The sequence below is a fragment of the Plodia interpunctella genome, chromosome 30 (genome assembly GCF_027563975.2).
Source record: "Plodia interpunctella isolate USDA-ARS_2022_Savannah chromosome 30, ilPloInte3.2, whole genome shotgun sequence".
In the NCBI taxonomy this organism is placed as follows: Eukaryota; Metazoa; Arthropoda; class Insecta; order Lepidoptera; family Pyralidae; genus Plodia; species Plodia interpunctella.
In genome coordinates, this window is record NC_071323.1 from 1,571,004 (window position 1) to 1,590,772 (window position 19,769).

Genomic DNA, 19,769 nt, shown 5'->3' on the forward strand with positions numbered 1-19,769 from the left:
CTGTTGGAATACAATTATGTTCATTAATAAATATATAATATATAGGGTAAACACGTCAGTTTTTAGTTCGGAGTAAACTCTTGTCACGAACGCTGTCTTTGTTCTGCGCTCCCGTAAATAAGAGTTCCCTCAGGACCTTTTAAAAAAGTATTACATTATATATATGACGTTACAAGCAAAAGGGTACCACTGGGCAGACCCTAGTTTCCGAGATATTTAAGATGTTTTTGAAAAATGGTGGAAAATAGGCATTCTGAGATTTTAATTGATTTTAATGCAACACGCAAAGGGCTACGTTTTCATACAATAAACGTCTCTAAATCGTGTACACAATGTGAGAAAATTGCAATTGTATGTTTAGTAACTAGAACTCAGGCTTACAGTTTAAACTTTCAATGTCTGTTTTTCAACAATTCGGTTTTTGTAAGTGTGAAGTTTGAATTTTTTTTTTCCAATAAATGTGAACAAAGTTAATTGTTCCTTTATTCCATATGAACAATCAACTATTTAACTATCTAAATACAGGCTTAATACCATCCAAGTGGTACCTGAACGCTTGGAACGCCACATATGGACAAATCACACAGTTTGAGCTAGGCCCCAAAGTAAGTTCGGGACTTGTGTTATTGGATACTAACTCAACGATACTAAATTATAATATTGTTATCATAATTCTTAATTCATACAGAAAATGCACACATTTTGCACTTTCATTCATCTCTTTTACGCCTTACGCCGACGTAACAAGCGTGTGTGACATGTATAACAAATCAATTTAAACCAGCGTTAGCAATTAATATAACTGAAAAGAAAAATACAGTAAGAAAGAAACAAAAAATATAAAAATACGTACCCCGCAGTGCTTGTACTCCAGATAGGCCTCGTGGGCGCCGCTGGACGCGTCGATCTGGTCCGCCTCGCGGTTAAAACACTGCAGCTGTACCAGCTGCTTTAGATACCCCTCTTTCTGTTGCCACGCTGGAAATAAATACATTCATTAGGGTTCCGTACCACCAAAGCGTTAACAATCGATGTTCATTTATATATGTATATGTTATGGAATACTAGCTGCGCCCCGGGCTTCGCTTCCGTGGGAATTTCGGGATAAAAAGTACCCTATGTGTTATTCCAGATTATATTGTACCCGTGTACCAAATTTCATAACGATCGGTCCAGCAGATTTTGCTTGAAAGGGTCACAAACATCATACACCCTCAACCCTCACAAACTAACTAAACTAAAATATTTGTGCCTACTAATATTATAAACGCGAGAGTTTGTGAGGATATATGTACTTTCTCATCGATATTATCTTTAGTGAGTATTTTATTGTGTACTTACATTGTTATATTACTGATAAAAAATTATACATAAATTTATATTTAAAAAATGGTAAGCCCTTCTGACATGATAGGGACCAACACTGTTTGAATGAGTTTCTTTCGGCATTTCTAATAAGCAGTGGTCGTTCCGAAATGCTAGTAGTTTGTAGCTTTGGTAAACATCATTTAATTTAGAATATGACGTGAAAATGTGCCAGTGAAGGCCTAATTTCTGAATAAATGATTTGATTTTGATTTAGTATCGTTGAGTTAGTATCCAATAACATAATTCTCGAACTTACTTTGGGGCCTAGCTCAATCTGTGTGATTTGTGCGTATATTCATTATCATCCACTATTTAAATAAATAAATATATTAGTACAAATCACACAGATTGAGCCAGCCCCAAAGTAAGTTCGAGACTTGTGTTATGGGATACTAACTCAACGATACTATATTTTATAACAAATACATATATAGATAAACATCCAAGACCCGGGCCAATCAGAAAAAGATCATTTTCCATCATGACCCGACCGGGGATCGAACCCGGGACCTTTACTAAGAACTTTACCACTGCGCCACCGAGGTCGTCGAACTAACTATTTAAACTATTTAAATTGAAGCCCATTTTAAATTGAAGCCGTTTTATTAGCATAGGTTTTTATATAAGTCGGTGTTTATCCAAAAACAAACAGCTATCCAAAAATTCCTAATCCAAAAAGTTGAACGGTAAACGTGTTAAAAATACTCGCATTAACCACGGCTTTATAGTGTTCGTTGTCTGTCTGTCGGTATAAATAATAAAAATGCGTTTATTTCAGACAACAAAACCAGAATACATGTGACATGGCTAAATATAAGCTAGAAAATGTAATTAAAATACTTTTAACAATTGATGTTAAGACTGTGTGAGTGATAAAAATTGATGGACAATGTAAAAAAAAAATTATTGGATAAACATTAATTTTACATTTCAATAAGCTGGGGGAAACTTCCTTAATGTGGGAATGTTAAAACATGATTTTAAATCTTTTTGCAGTAAGTCGTTTTAAGTCTACCTTTCTCGACGGCGGCCCTTCCGTCCTGCAAGGTTTTGATTCTCTCGGCGACGTCCGTCAGCGATGGGTTGTGCGCCTGCAGCTGTTTGCCCAGCGCTATCACTTCATCGAATCTGTATTTACAGATAATATTTAATTACAGATAAAAAATAAAGGAAACTATCTCTGTTTTCGGTTATTTTTTCATTTACAGATTATAGATATATTTGGTTGGACCAAAATAAATTGAAACTATATTGAAAAGTTTAATCACAATACATGTGTCGATATTTTTTTATTTATTTAAGGAAATCAACAGTAATTATTTAACAATATAAAAAATGGAAATACATCAAAGATTACCAATAACAAGGCTTCTAAGTTATTCAATATAGTATATAGTCTGCGTTTACTCTGTTCATTATAAATAGCTTTTACATCCATACATACAATTAGCTTCGCGGTGTAACAAGTTCATTTGTTAGACAAATTAAAAAACCCCCGACTTTCAATATTCATTTCGCTACAACTTTTGATCGGCTGAACCGATTTTGTTCAAACATATCTAAGAACCACCGCATAAAAATTGGCTATCGAGTAAAAACAACCGCATCCAAATCGGTTCACCCGTCGATATTCCATAACTAACGTAAAATCGAGAGGGGTAAAGCCCTAGTGGCGAGTTACGAATGGGACAAATTATCACATGGAACGGGTTGCGTGGACGAGCGAATGGGTCGACTTGAATGTGAGACGTGTTACAGATGGGTCGACTTGAATGTTGACTATTTCCAAATGGGACGAGTTGAATGTCAGTCTATTTCCAAATGGGACGAGTTGAATGTGAAACGTGTAACAAATGAGACGAGTTGAATGTGAAACGTGTAACGAATGGGAAGAGTTCAATGTGACACGTGTTACAAATGGAACGAGTTGTATGTGATACGTGTTACAAATGGGACGAGTTGAATGTGATACGTGTTACAAACGGGACGAGATGAATGTGATATAAGTTACAAATGGGACGAGTTGAATGTGAGACAAATTGAGTTACAAATGGTACAAGTTGAATGTGATCAGTGTTACAAATGGGACGAGTTGAATATGATACGTCTTACAAATGGGACGAATTGAATGTGATACGTGTTAGAAATGGGACGAGTCGAATGTGACACGTGTTACAAATGGGATGAGTTGAAATTGATACGTGTTACAAATGGGACGATTTTAAAGTGACACGTGTTACAAATGGGACGAGTCGAATGTGAGACAAGTTACAAATGGCATAAGTTACAACTGGCACGAGTTTGATATCAATAGGAGATACTCACTCATCGTCGTGCGCCTTCATATCGTCCCTCAGTTCCTGGTGCTGCTTGAGGAGGGACTCGGCTGTTGCCACATCCTTGGCCGTAGCCTCTTGCGCTAGCTGGCTTTGCATGCTCTGCGGAAAACACAAAAATTATAAAAATAAATATTATTCACTTTTAGTAAATAAATAAATATAAATATATAAGGAATAATAACACAGATTGAGCTAGCCCCAAAGTAAGTTCGAGACTTGTGTTATGGGATACTAACTCAACGATACTATATTTTATAGCAAATACATATATAGATAAACATCCAAGACCCAAGAAGGTCAATCAGATAAAGATCATTTTCCATCATGACCCGACCGAGGATCGAACCCGGGACCTCTCGGTTCAGAGGCGAGCACTTTATCACTGCGCCACCGAGGTCGCCGAGGTTTTGTTCCTTGGCTTTAGGACGTGTTGATTTCAAGTAATTATTTGGGTTAAAACAGACAGTTTAATTTTAACTAGCGGCCCGCCACGGCCTCGCTCGGGTTAAAATAAAATAAAATAATAAATTATTCACCTAAACCATCTTCAGCAATTACACTATCTATTGGTGAAAACAGCATGAAAATCCGTGCATTAGGTTTTGAGTTTATCGCGAACAGACAGACAGACGCGGCAGAGGGCTTTGTTTTATTATATGTAAGGACGACAAACATGTTAAACTTTAGTGTCAAGTATAGGAAAAATTTAATTGAAGAAATTTTGTGTGTCTAATGTTAATTGAAAATTAATATTAGACACACAAAAGACAATAATTTCACAGTAAATAAAAATTACATGAAAATTAATATAATCGAAATGTTTACAATAACAAAAGTTGAAAAATTTCAAAAGTAATGCAATGTGATATATTAATCTCATTCAAATTGTCAAACATCTTGAAACTCTACAGTTTTGACCGATACAAAATCCAAACGATAATATAGTGGAAATTAGAGCTAATATACATATTAGCTGCGCCCCGGGACTTCGCTTCAAGTACCCTATGTGTTATTCCAGGTTATATTCTACACATGTACCAAATTTCATACCAATCCGTCCAATAGATCTTGCGTGAAAGACTAACAAAAATACACACATACATCCTCACGAACTTTCGCATTTACGGCTTCGCCCGCGTTGAATTTTCCGGGATGAAAGGTACCCTATGTCCTTCTCCATACTTCAAGTTACATGTATGCAAAATTTAAAGAATATTGGAAGTTAGGGAATTAGGGTTAGGATAGTTAGTATTAGTAGGATTTCAATGAATGATTTAAATATCCACCTGAAGCCAGTCCCTCAGTAGCTGACTCCCGTTACCGAACACCTGGTGTCCGACAGCGCTCTCGAGCCGCTGTCGCCTCTCCGCCGCCTGCGCCTGACACCTCTCCCACATACGGTGGATTTCTTTCTGACGCTGCTCCACGTTTGCACGTTCGCTCGGATATTGAGATTTTACGCTGGCGAAGAGAAATATACACGTTTAACTTGTAAAATAAAAAATACGCGTTAATAAAATAACGCGTATTTTCTATTTTTTAGTTAAAAGAACATTGGTAGAGTAGTAGTTTTATATTATCAACATCTCGGGTTCTAAGCAACGTATCGCCATGGATCCTATACCATCCAATTCCATTCAGTAGTTTTTGTATGATGTGCGAATGTACAGTATGTAGGAGGGTGTAATGTACAGTACATAGGAGATTAAGGAGAGATATATATATATATATATATATATATATATATATAGATTGGTTACATTTTACCTGTGCATCTTACACCATGTTATTAAGCTGCATGTAACACGAAAACGTACATTATTCGATAAAATCGACATTCGATCTTCAATATAAAATTATATATTTTTTTAGTAACAATATATACTGAATGTAGCCGACGCAATGAAAAAACTAGTTTTAGGACAGACACGTAGCAGAACAATCTTGTAGAATCGTCTTGTAGAAAAATAAAATATTCCATCGTGTTTAAGACGGTTCCACTGTTGCGCAACAGATGGCGCTACTAGTTGCAAAGCCAAATATTAATTTGAAAAAAACATAATTTTTTTGAACACAAAATAATATAAAGTAAAATAAAATCCTATTCTAAATAACTATTATAAATATTACTAATCCTTGAATTTACACAAGTAGTGACCGCTCGATCAATGTTGTATTTTTTAAGTGATTTAAGATACGCATATCTGTACGCGCATACCGGATATTGATTGTTATTTAGACTGTTTCGTGTTGTTCTCCTGTGAAGTGAATTTGTAATTCTTAATGAGAATCAATATCTTAAACCTAAAAGAAAAAAAAATATATATGATTTGACGCGGTGGTGGTGGCTGATAGTATGCCTTCGCATTGAGCGGCTCGAGTTCCCACTCGGAGCTGCGCGTACCGCCACTGCAGGAATCACACATTTTCGATAATCCATTCAATTACCAACCATTGTGGAAGTGTCCTCATTGGTCAGTTTACGGTTAATTTTATAAGTATGTACTCACTCATTAGTCAGGTGACTCTTTCAGCGGCTCGAGTTCCAACTCGAGCTGAGCATTAACCTAAAAACAACACAGCACCTCCCTACAGCAAGTAAGCAAGTAAACAAGCACTCACTCGTCGGCTAGCAGAGTGACCGTGTGCACCTTCTCCCGCAGCGGCTCGAGCTCGCGCTCGAGCTGCGCGTGCCGGCGCTGCAGCGCGCGCACCGTGCGCAGGTCCGCGGCGGGCTCGCAGCCGTCCGCCAGCTGCTGCTCCTTCTCCGACATCCAGTCCAGCGCTTCGTCGCACGTGCGCCCGAACAGCTCCACGCTGAGATGTACAGTTTAAACATTTTTAACCCCCCGACACAAAACAAAGTTACAAGTTTAGGTTCCCTATTTTTATATGCATACAATTTTATGTCATTATTGAACATGGCATACTTTTACTTATCATAATAATGGTTACGCACAATATTAATTTGGCACAATGTTTTAGACACTATTTTTTTACGCATACCTATCATAAGCATAACAATTTTTAAGTATAACATTCTAAAGCATATTGGCGGCTTATGGGTGACCCAAGGGCCAAGCCGCCGCACCCTAACCTACTGGTACACTATAGCTTTATGCGAATCAAAATTATGGTAAAATAGAAGAGATAACAAAAAACTCACTTTCGCATTTATAATATTACTTGCAGCCCGTCCATGCTTCGCTCGGGTAAAACCATAATAAATTATACACATAATATCCTCAGGAATCTAAATATCTCTTTTAAAAACCCGCATCAAAATCCGTTGCGTACTTTTAAACATCTAAGCATACATAGAGACAGACAGCGGGAAGAGACTTTGTTTTATACTATACATAGTATGATAGTGATAGTTAAGCGGTGGTAGTGTAATGGTTAAGACGCTCGCATATGGATCGAAAGGTCCCAGGTTCGAATCCTACTCGTGCCATGTGAGTTTTTATACCAATCTGACTCATGTATAGTAGTTTTCATCGACCACCACTTGCTTCCGGTGAAGGAAGACATCGTGAGGAAACCTGCACACTGGTTGATTATTAATTTGTGTGGGAAATGGAGTAAGGCAAAGGCAAACCACTCCATTAATAATGCCAGGAAAGTGACTAGTTTCATTCCACGTAATGACCACGACCCTCAGCCATGAGGAATACGACAATGAAGAGTGATAGGATACCTGGAAGCTCCCTCTAAACTTTTCTCCTTCTGTTGTTTGAGCATCAATAGCCGCTCCCACTGTTGGTGAAGCTGTTGTCTCCTGGACGTGGCCATGGCGGCCTGAGGGTGCTTCGCGGTCACCAGCTCCTCGGCTGAGGCGTCTATGTGCTCCAAACGCTTGGACGCCGCTGAGAGGTCCGTCACGAATTTCTATAATAAAATAGTGTGTTTCATTTTCTTTGATGTTAATGTTTATTAACATCAAAGAAAAAAATATATAGATATAAAATACAAAAATATATGAGAAACGAGCTGACCAGTCCCAGTTCAGCAATCGTTCACGAGTTGACGCATGGGCCAGCCAGCCATGGGTCAGCCATCGCGTAGCTCAACCACAACTGAATGAGGGGAACCTAACGACGCCACTACCAGTGACCATTTGACCATTTGAGTGAGTATAACAGGGTATATGTTCCGAATATGTTGCACCCCATATTGTAAACATCTACGTGTATCACCAATAGCTTTTTGCCTGCGACTTCGCCCGCGAATTAAAAGGTATCCTTCTCCATACTTCAAACTACATGTATGCAAAATTTCAAGAAGATTGGTTGAGCAGATAGAGCGTGAAGAGGTAACAAACAAACAAACTTACTTTCTCATTTATTATATTATTAGAATTTGGATGTTAGGATTTTGATAGGATTACGTTATTCTATAAATTATTTCTATATAGAAGAAGATTCTACAAGCGTCCGTGGTTTCTTCCTCGGCCCGCCGGAGCGAGCGTCGGAGTTCACATTCTCCTATACTTCCGTTCCGATGACCAGAGAGAATATTACTTCGTATTTCCTCTTGGCGTTGTCAACGCTGTCCTCGCTGTCGTCTGTTCGCAACATCTTCTCCTTGTCCTTCAGCCACTTGTCGAAGTCCACGCATTCCGCGAAGAATGAATATAGTTTTATGGCTTCTTTGAGAGCCGCGCGCCGCTGAGCAGACAGCCTTAGGAGATCGTCTGAAAAATAGAAATACATATTATTTTGTACAACGCTAGCTGCGCCTCGGGGCTCAGCTCCCGTGGAAATTTCGGGATAAAAAGTACCCTATGTGTTATTCCAGTTTATATTCTACCCGTGTACCGAATTTCATAACAATCCGTCCAGTAGATTTCGCGTGAAAGAACAAAACATACACACATCCTCACATACTCACCATAATATAGTATAATATATATATAGCCATTCCAAACGGGGGTGACAGCCCGTAACCGTACTGAGTGGCGCAAAAGTACTAAGTTTAAAGACATTTATGCTCATAAAGAAATATTTTACATGAGAACACAAAATACATAAAATATTGTATTCGTCGTCACATTAATGAAACTAAACACAACAGACAAGTTTAGTAAATATAATTAATTAATTGATTCTTATTCATTAAATATCATTTATTAAAATGCAAAATACATAAATGTAACTGTACAACAGCAAAACTTGAAAAAATCCTCTGCGAGTCCGTGCAGTAAATATTGGTGTATTTTAACATATTTTTGCTGGATTGCTTTGAATTCATCCCAACATAGAAATCAATTGTCACACAAAGAAAAAGATTTGAATCTGGAACGCACATTTCACTTACTCCTTTTCAGATTCTAGGCGGCCAGCGTAATATAAAAACATTTAAACCTATTTTAATTAATACACTAAAAAGCTGTTAACCAGTAACCATTGACTGCGGATCTTAGCACAAACTTGGATATGGTTAAATTTGTGCCAAAATTGTAGAAGCTCAAAAGTATTTACATCCATTTTGTTTTTATTAGTGGGAACCTAGTGGGCTTTCCGATTTTTATTTTAAGCGACTATTCTGTATAATACAGCTGTTGGTTCTCCTAAAAATAAATACATAAATAGAAATTATATGTTCGACTAATAGTCTCTTGAATACATGGAACGAGTTAATATTCTTGATATCAGATAGCTTGTTAAAAAGACGCGCACTTCCGCATGTTAAGTTAATGTCGACCGTCCGTAGCATTTTGTCTGTGTCTTCGGCAAAGTGATGAAGCGCTCAACTTATTTCCGCTTAATATAGGACTTACTTGACTTAGAACTGACCCCAAATAAACTGGAATAAACGCTAGGACCAAGAATAAGAAGAAAGAGAAGAAGAAGAAGAAAAGAAGACTCACCATAATAGTCCTGTATGTCCTTCATCCTGGCGTCGACGCCGACGTGCAGCGGCGCGGGCGCAGCCGCGGGCCGCGAGTGCCGGCGTGCGGCCGGCCGCGAGCGCCGCACCGGCACCACCTGCTTCACCAGCACCGTCTTCTTCACGCGCTGCACTGTGCGGATCTTCTCCGGCCGACGAACTTGGACCTGACGGAAACACGTCAAGGAATATTATCTAATAGTATCTTGGAAATACCATTATAAATAAATATATTAGGACAAATCACACAGATTGAACTAGTCCCATAGTAAGTTCGAGACTTGTGTTATGGGATACTAACTCAACGATAATATATTTTATAACAAATACATATATAGATAAACATCCAAGTCCCGGCCGAATTTGAAAAAGATCATTTTCCATTATGGCCCGACCGGGGATCGAACCCGGGACCCCTCGGTTCAGAGTCAAGCACTTTACCACTGCGCCACCGAGGCGGTCAATAATAATAATAGAAATTTCCAGGTTTAGTATTTGTTTGGTAAAAGCTTGAATGTTGCGAGCTACCCTAATAAATAAATAAAAAATCATATTATCGCGTGTGTTTTATTGCTAACACCGGTGTAAGATTTTATTCAAGCCGCCTAAAGGCATCAGACTCTTACTACTACCTACCTCTAACTGACAACGAACACTTCAAGCCACCGGCGTGAGATTTTATTCAAGCCGCCTAAAGGCATCTGACATGACATGAGAAACAAAAAAAGGTTAAATCAATATACTTACAGGTACAATCCTAGGCTCGATCTCGCGCACGTAATTGGCCGGCACGAAGCCGTCAACGCGGTCTGCCTTGCGCACCGACCACCAATCAGGGTTCGTCTTGTTGATCAGGAACATAACCTCGCCCTTCGCCATCGTTATTCCTTGACCGCTGAACGCATATAGAGCCTTCACCTATAACGGGCAGTTAAAATACAACATTACTTTAAATGAATAAGAGAGAGAGAGAGAGAATAAACCTGCGGCACACGGAGGAGACTCCGTGACAGTGCGGTATTCCAGTCTGAGTCTGGTCACTTGAATATTTTTTCATTCATTTCATTCATTCAATAAATGAATGAGAGAGAGAGAGAGAGACAGAAACAGACCTGCGGCACACTCCTCTCCTCGGTGACAGTGCGGTGTTCCAGTCGCTCCACCGGCTCCTCCTCCCACACTTCGGTTGGCACCAGTCTGGACTCATTAACCCATTCTTCTTCGTCCAAAATTGGGGCCGATTCCACCTCAGCGGGCAACTGTTAAGAATAATAGAAATATGTTTACTTAAAACACTTCTTCTTCATAGTCGTATTCCTCATGACTGAGGGTCGTGATTATTAGGTGGAATGAAACACACACAACAACTTTCTTTGCATTATTAATGGAGTGGTTTGCCATTGCCTTCTCCATTTCACACACAACTTAATAATAATCAACCAGTGTGCAGGTTTCCTCACGATGTTCCTCACCGGAAGCAAGTGGTGGTCGATGAAAACTACTATACATGAGTCAAATTGGTATACAAACTCATGTGGCACGATTAGGATTCGAACTTGGGACCTTTCGATCCATATGCGGGCGTCTTAATCGTTACACCACCACCGCTTCAAATTAAAACACACATAACTAAAAAAAACAATTACACGCTAAACACCTAAAAAACATTGGCGCGGCGAAAGATGTTGTGATGAGGTCCAGTGTTGGGAATGAAAGTGACTTGGTCGGAAACACTTAATTTATTGCGGATATGGTACAATATTTGATTATTGACTACGATGTGCACTCTGTGGGTGATCCGAGGCAAGTGAAGTCTGGCGGGGACGATACAGCACTCGATGGATCTTTGCACGTGTGCGTGTACGCGAACACGATTCATTGTGTTAATAAAGTGAAGAAAATAAATATGGGCAATGTCTCCTGCTGGCAACACTGCGGTTTAACAACCAATTGAACATTCTATTTGGTGTTGCAATGGCTAAAAATGTAGTTCGTATCTTCTTTTGAAGATTTCTTCTTTTTTGACGACCTGTATTTCTCGCCTGTATCTGCAGAGCGTTGATTCCGGCCGGCCTTCAGCAGCTGCGCGTGCGCACTAAGTTGGGCACTGTACGTTATATTATTATTTTTACCATATCTTATTCCAATAAATTACTAAATACTATACAGATACACACAGTCTGAAGTGAAGAAATTGAATGAGGGCGCTGTCTCCTGTTATCTGGCAACACTGGTCCATCAAAAGATTGGTATCTTCACCATCCTAATCGGCGTTGCGACGACAAAAAAAAAAAAAAGAATTTAATCAAAAATCCTGGCTGTACATTTAGTATCCCCGTACCTGCAAGGCGTTGATCCCGGCGGCCTTGAGCCGCTGCGCGTGCGCAGTGAGCGCGCTGAGCTCGGCGCTGTAGGCGCGCACCTCGTCGTGCAGCGGCCGGTGACGCGCCAGCAGCGCGCCGGCCTCGGCCGCGTCGCGCCCGCAGTCGGGCGTCGACACTAGTGCGTGCTTCTCCTTTATCCACGACTCCGATTCGTTCGCGTCGCCGTAGAACTGATGATAAAATAATAATAAATACATTTGAACAAATCTCTAAGATTGAGTCAGCCCCGAAGTAAATCCGATATTAACTCAACGATACTATATTTTATAACATATACATATATAGATAAACATCCAAGACCCGGGCCAATCAGAAAAAGATCATTTTCCATCATGACCCGACCGGGGATCGAACCCGGGACCTCTCGGTTCAGTGGCAAGAATCTTACCACTGCGCCATCGAGGTCGTCAAATATTCTATAACATATACATATAGAGCTGGACATCAAGATTGAGGTCAATTTGAAAAAGATCATTTTCCATGTTGAGCTGACCGGGGATCGAACCCGGGACCTCCAGTGTAGCAGTCCGGCGTGATGACCATTAGGCGTGGAGCATGGAGGTTAGGGAGAGAACTGTTTGCGAAAAAAAAATATCACATGTATTTTATTTATTAAACTAGATATTGCCCGGGGCTTCGCTTCCATGGAGATTTTAAGATAAAATATAGCCTATAACAATCTTGGATAATGCACCTTTCTAATGGTGAAAGAATTTTTGAAATCAGTTCGGTAGTTTCGGTGATTACCCGCCTCAAACATACAAACTCACAAACGCTTACCTCTTCATAATAATAGTACTATAGATAAGTTTTCTGATGTAGTTGACATATTCGGGTTTGTTAAAGTGAGATATTTATTTCTTATTTTGATAACGAACAACTACTTTTGTACCACTTTTAATGCAAATAAATTATCATTCATTCATTCACTAAATCAAATCATTTTCTTTTTATTTTCTCTACAATATTAACACGGTATAATCTACGTATGTAATGGATGCAAAAAGCATGCTGACCATAAACAAAATTATCAATCTTATTGGTAATATATAAAACTCTTCCGTTACTGACTGATTGACTGACAGACAACGCACAGCGGAAACTACTGGGCGTAGAAAGCTGAAATTTGGTGTGTAGGTTCCTAGAACAGTGTACGGGAGCGCTAAGAAGGGATTTCCAAAAATTCCTACGGGAAACGTATTTTTACTCACATACGAAGTTGTGGGCAAAAGCTAGTTTAAGAGAATGACAATGTGGACTGTTTGTCTGAAATAAACAATTTATTTTTATTGGTAGGTTTCAATAAAATAAGATTGTGTGTGAACAGACCTGGTGTGCTTCAGCAGCGTCGGCTAGCAGCTTCTCCCGCGCCGCTGCCAGCTCTCTGAGCACGTCCCATTGCTGGTTCAGGAAGCTCAGTCTGCGGGATATTTCCGCGCTCTTCGGGTGTTTAGCGTCGACCAAACTGGAAATTATGTTCATATTAGCTGAAATCTATATATATTTAGAACGTTCTGTTAAAATATATCAATTTTTCATAGTCATATTCCTCATGGCTGAGGGTCTTGGCTATTACATGGAATTAAACACACACAACAACTTTCTTGGCATTATTAATGGAGTCATTTCACACACAAGTAAATAATCAACCAGTGCACAGGTTTCCTCACGATGTTTTCCTTCACCGGAAGCAAGTGGTGGTCGATGAAAACTACTATACATGAGTCAGATTGGTATACAAACTCCTATGGCACGAGTAGGATTCGAACCTCGATGCACAGGAGGGCGCCTTAACCATTACACCACCACCGTTATATAATATATCAGTTAAAAGTTGAATAATAGAAAATAATTGCAGTATTTTCCACGCATTTCTTTATGAAATATTAAAAAGTGCCCGACATTCAATTATGGTTAACAAGACTCGATGTCACCTGTACTAGATGAATGAATGATTGATTGAATGAATGAATGAACGAATGAAATAATGTCTTGCTTATAAAGTGGTACATATTATGGTGGAATTAATCCACCATAACATGTACCACAATCGTAAAAATCAATGTCTTCTAACACGACTTTCCTTTGGGCGACCTAAATAATATCTGACACCGGTGCTAACAATAGCACACACGATATGAATGAATGTTTTTTTTGCCCAGTCGAATAGCCAATCATGGCACTATAAATTTCACAATAAATAAATATAATGGAATCAATCAAAATAATAAATTATGCATACATTCTTATATACATTCACACCTAACTGTGTGTGCCTAGAACCAAAATAAAATAATTTATTTCAAAAATTAGGCCTTCACAGGCACTTTTTCACGTCATATTCTAAATTTAATGATATTTACCAAAGCTACAAACTACTAGAATGTCGGAACGACCACTGCTGAGAAGAAATGCCGAAAGAAACTTATTTAAACAGTGTTGGTCCCTATCAAATCAAAATCAAATCATTTATTCGGAAATTAGGCCTTCACAGGCACTTTTTCACGTCATATTCTATTAAATCATATTTACGAAAGCTACAAACTACCAGCATTTCGGAACGACCACTGCTGAGAAGAAATACCGAAAGAAACTCATTCAAACAGTGTTGGTCCCTATTATGCCAGAAGGGCTTGCCATTTTGTAAATATAAATTTATGTATATATTTTTATCAGTAATATAACAATGTAAGTACACAATAAATAACATATAACATACAAAATAAACATATTATGATTGTGATCAAGTGCTGATGAAAGGAAAATATATATATATATATATATATAAATATATGTATAATTAACCAAACAAAAAAACTTTTAACAAAATCATGCCGTAAGGGCTTAGTATTTTTTAAATATAAATTTGTGTATCATTTTTTTTAGTGATAAGGGAACTGATGTATATAAGTAATTTTGAATTGGTATTTGAAAGGTACCTTTGTCCCTTGGCCCTGTGCCGCTGGGCCACCTGGTCGCGGGCCCTGAGCTCGTGCACGAGCGCCGTGTGCTTCTGTTTGAGCGCCAGCACTCCTCTCAAGTCCTTGGCGGCGACCTCCGCGCGACAGATACGCTGTTTATCTGTCACCCATCCTGCGTACATTCATTTATTTACTAGATGTGGCGAAGAAGAGGAATTTTCCACGGAAACAGTTATTTTTCCGAGAAGAAAGGTACAAGGTAAAAGTCACGCTATGTCCTTCTCCACATTTCAAACTACATGTATGCAAAATCCATGTAGTTTGAAATGTGTTATGTGTACTCGACCAATCTTATTGAAAATCATTTCAAGAAGATTGGTCGAGTAGGTAGACCTTAAAGGGGTGACAAACAAACTTACTTTCGCATTTATAATATTATATATATAATATAGTAAGAATTTCTTAAAAACATTATAACATCACTAGCCTGCCCCGGCTTCGCCTGGGTAAAAACATAATAAATTATACATGCAAACCTTCTTCAGGAAGCACACATCTATTGGTGAAATCCACATAGAAATCCGTGCAGTAGTTTTTGAGTTTATCACGAACACACAGACAGATAGACAGACGCGGCAGAGGATTTTGTTTTGTAATTATGTAATAATAATAAAATTCATATAAAAAAAAAATACAATCCAATTTGCGATTCTACACATGTTAACATGGGTTATGAGCAAAATAGGAATAAAATAGAGGTTTAGAACAACGCAGTAAATTATTTTATTTTCACAGAGCAAATCTACATACATTGTTGGCGACCATTTCTGAGAAAGAGAGAGAGAGAGAAAAACTATTTCTTTCTTCTTTACAACTGACAATGTCAGTAACATACAATGAGTATAAAGGTATTATATCTAGTTTAGTTGAAACACTCTAACAAACTCTATGCAATAGCCAAGCAACACGAGACAGTACAGTGGCGTTATGTAGCGGAATCGAACATAGAGTTAACGTTTTATAGATACGACATTAACTAAAAAAAGGATTTATATATATATATATATATTTTATATATATATAACTTAAAATTTTGAAGATTCAACGGTGATTTTTTGTGACCACCTGCCCGACTACAACCCTCCTTGGAAATGCTATTTTTGCCTAGGCTGTGCTGTCTCTGTGCTGCTGTGTGTATTTTAGGGCGGATGAATATATATAACATCTTTACCTTCTTCCTCGTCGTGGTCTTCGAGGAACTGGTAGAGATTGCGCGCGTCTTCCAGCTTCGCTTTGCGGTCCTTCGCCGCAGCGACCAGGCTGGGGATTACATCTACTATATCTACTTGTCCCGACTGTTATCAAGTCCAAGTTGATATTTTATAACATACTAGATGTTGCCCGGGGCTTCGCATCCGTGGCAATTTTGAGATAAAATATAGCCTATAGCATATGTGCGAGATTTGGTACACGGGTAGAATATAATCTGGAATAACACAGGTCTTACACTTACAAATTACACTTAAATATAAATAAGCTAGCTGCGTCCCGGGGCTTCATTCCCGTGGGAATTTCGGGATAAAAAGTACCCTATGTGTTATTCCAGGTTATATTCTACCCGTGTACCAATTTCATAACGATCGGTCCAGTAGATTTTTCGTGAAAGAGTAACAAACATACAAACATACATCCTCAGAAACTTTCACATTAGTAGGATCGTTAACAAGTAGCTACGTCATTAAAATGTGTTGAACAGGTATAATATCAAATCAACATCAATTAAATCACAATTGTCATTTAAAAAATCATCTAAACTGTATTAAGATTTTTGTATTAAAAAAAACAACAACAACAACAAACTACCAACAAATAATAATAACTTCAAATAAATCAATCACCTGACGTAGGAGTCCTCCAACTGTGTCAGCTGCTGGGTCAACTGTTGCTTGTGTTGCGTGGCGCCCTCTGTGGCGGCGCCCTGGCGAACTAATCTCCTTATGGTCTCGTCCACAGCGCCCAGTTGCAACTCTTGCAGCGCATGCGCTTGTAGTAAACGTTCCACGTCGCTAAGATGGCGACCGACCTCTTCCGATTGGAAATGAGTCTGGAAGGATGAAAAAATTCATACTTTTTATTATTTTTACTAGCTGCGCCCAGGGGCTTCGCTCACGTGGGAATTTCGGGACGAAAAGTAGCACATGTCCTTCTCCGTATTTCAAAATACGTGTATGCAAAATTTCAAGAAGGTTGGTCGAGCAGGTAAAGCTCCAAAGAGGTACCAATCTTGGACAAAGTACCTTCCAAATGGTGAAAGAATTTTTGAAATCGGTTCGGTACTTTCGGTTATCACCCGCCTCAAACATACAAACTCACAAACGCTTACCACTTTATAATAATAGTATACACGTATCCTGTCCATGTTTTGGCAACCTATTATTCACAATGGAATGATATAAATGTAATGACCGCGACCCTCAGCCATGAGGTTGTGGTTGAGCTTCGCGATGGCTGACGTCAACTCGTGAACGGGTGCTGCCGGGGGAACTGGTCAGCTCGATCTTTTATTAAAAGTTTTTTTTTGTTTGGTTAATTATACATATATATATAAGTATATATATATTTTCCTTTCATCAGCACTTGATCACAATCATAATATGTTTCAGTATACCTTTTGACCATGTACTTTATTATGTACTTAATGTTATATTACTGATAAAAAATTATACATAAATTTATATATAAAAAATGGTAAGCCCTTCTGGCATAATAGGGACCAACACTGTTTGAATGAGTTTCTTTCGGCATTTCTTCTCAGCAGTGGTCGTTCCGAAATGCTAGTAGTTTGTAGCTTTGGGAAACATCATTTAATTTAGAGTATGACGTGAAAAAGTGCCTGTGAAGGCCTAATTTCTGAATAAATGATTTGATTTTGATTTTGATTGATTTTGATATTGAGGAATACGACTATGAAGAATTGATATAATTTAACAGAACATTCTAAATGTATATAGATTACAGCTAATATCAACATAATTATAACATACCAAATATGAGAAAGATATTTAAAAAAATACCTTCATTTCGGTCAGGGTGTGGTCGATGTGGTCGGCCTCCCTCAGCAGCGCCATCAGCTGAGCCAGCCGCGCCAGCGACGCCCTGTGCCGCTCCAGCAACTCCAGCAGCGAGTGCCAGCGCTGCAACACGGCCTTCTCTGTGTTCGACACAGCTTCCGCACCGTGGTAATTCTCGCGGATGAGCTCCGCGGCCATGGCCGATAAGTCGTCGAAACGCTCCGTCCTAGACAAGTTTGTTTGCTTGACGAATTGAAAAACATCCCGACATTCAATTTTTGAACGGATTTTCAGATGAAACACGGCTAAGAACACTAGGGATTAAATTATGTATGATACAAAAAAAAGAAAACTAATCGAAAATCGGTTCATGGGTGAATTTCACGAGCGTTTGAACGCGGCGTGTAGCGTTTCATTAGTGTGCGACATTTTTTTTTAAGGAGACCTTTTTTTTTAAATTAAAAATTTATAAAATTATCATTGTGCCGGTACTTTACTTATTTATAAAATAGGATAATTAAATTGATTACTGTATATGGTACAATTTAATAAACACTAATGACATCCCGCGGCGGAGTTCAAAACGCTCGTGAAATTCACCTTCATCCGTTTGGGAGCTACGATGTCACAGACAGATACACAGACAGACACGTTAAACTAAAGCCCTCATTTCGCGTCGGGGGTTAATAAGGTAAAATTTTAACGACTCGATTAATGTAATATTCGCTATAATATGTAATGTAAATGACCGCGGCGTCGCCTGCGTGCATTTGAATCAAACATAATTTTCATACAAACTTTCACCGGGGGGGTTAAAGTTATATATATAAATTATAGTGGGGGTTGATTTAAAAAAAATTGGTCATGTTTGAACTAAATCCATAACAAATTTCATCAAAATCGTAAAAGCGGATCAGACAGACAGACTTTCGCTTTTATAATACTAGTTGTTCGTCGCGAACTTAAGACTTCGCGAACACAATATTCTATTTACAAAATTGTGAGTATTTCAAAAACGACTGAACCGACTTTGATGCCCCGCGAGCTCAAAAATTCCATTGGCAGATTCATACATACAAACATACATACAAAACATGTATTTTTGCCCCAAGTGGAATGATAGATTAGTGTAAGCCTAATTTTTTAGTAAAGTATAGTATACCTGGCAAGAATATCAGCGGAGATGGCTTCGTGTTTCTTCACCGTGGCGTCCACTTGCGCCAGGTTGGAGCCGTAGCGAGGGTCTGACAGCACGAGCACCATCTCCTTCAGGTAACCTTTGCGAAGGACGGACTGAAACACATTTTATATATAAATAATAAATAAATATATTACGACTAATCACACAGATTGAGCTAGCCCCAAAGTAAGTTCGAGACTTGTGTTATGGGATACTAACTCAACGATACTATATTTTATTACAAATACATATATAGATAAACATCCAAGACCCGGGCCAATCAGAAAAAGATCATTGTCCATCATGACCCGACCGGGGATCGAACCCGGGACCTCTCGGTTCAGTGGCAAGAACTTTACCACTGGGACACCGAGGTCGTCAAATATAAGTAATTACGACAAGAAAATATTGTATAAATTGTGGACAAAAATTACATTTTTGAAACGGAAAAATCTCGTTTTTAAGCTCACCTTCGTATTAAACTTATAGTTGAGCTGTTCCAGTTTCTGCTGTCTCAGGAGTTCAGTCCTCAAGGCTATTTCTCGCGCGTGTTCAGCCTGTGAATGTTACACATGGTGTTACAATATCCTATTGATCCATATTAATATTATAAATGC

At 38.6% G+C, this 19,769-nt stretch overlaps 1 protein-coding gene across 2 annotated transcripts in view; it reads right to left on the bottom strand.

The window, feature by feature from the left end:
• The window catches only part of kst (karst), a 97,954-nt gene that overhangs the window by 60,536 nt on the left and 17,649 nt on the right, over positions 1-19,769 (bottom strand). For both annotated transcript variants that reach the window (XM_053767094.1, XM_053767092.1), the window contains exons 10-27: positions 19,623-19,709; positions 19,135-19,265; positions 17,976-18,198; positions 16,800-17,005; positions 16,133-16,221; positions 14,920-15,073; positions 13,310-13,445; positions 11,938-12,150; positions 10,709-10,855; positions 10,344-10,514; positions 9,577-9,763; positions 8,228-8,400; positions 7,405-7,595; positions 6,330-6,524; positions 4,994-5,168; positions 3,694-3,806; positions 2,384-2,496; positions 854-978 (exon numbers count right to left, since the gene is read on the bottom strand). In XM_053767094.1, the coding sequence (XP_053623069.1) occupies positions 854-978; positions 2,384-2,496; positions 3,694-3,806; positions 4,994-5,168; positions 6,330-6,524; positions 7,405-7,595; positions 8,228-8,400; positions 9,577-9,763; positions 10,344-10,514; positions 10,709-10,855; positions 11,938-12,150; positions 13,310-13,445; positions 14,920-15,073; positions 16,133-16,221; positions 16,800-17,005; positions 17,976-18,198; positions 19,135-19,265; positions 19,623-19,709 (2,829 nt within the window). The remainder of the gene's footprint in view (positions 1-853; positions 979-2,383; positions 2,497-3,693; positions 3,807-4,993; positions 5,169-6,329; positions 6,525-7,404; positions 7,596-8,227; positions 8,401-9,576; positions 9,764-10,343; positions 10,515-10,708; positions 10,856-11,937; positions 12,151-13,309; positions 13,446-14,919; positions 15,074-16,132; positions 16,222-16,799; positions 17,006-17,975; positions 18,199-19,134; positions 19,266-19,622; positions 19,710-19,769) is intronic.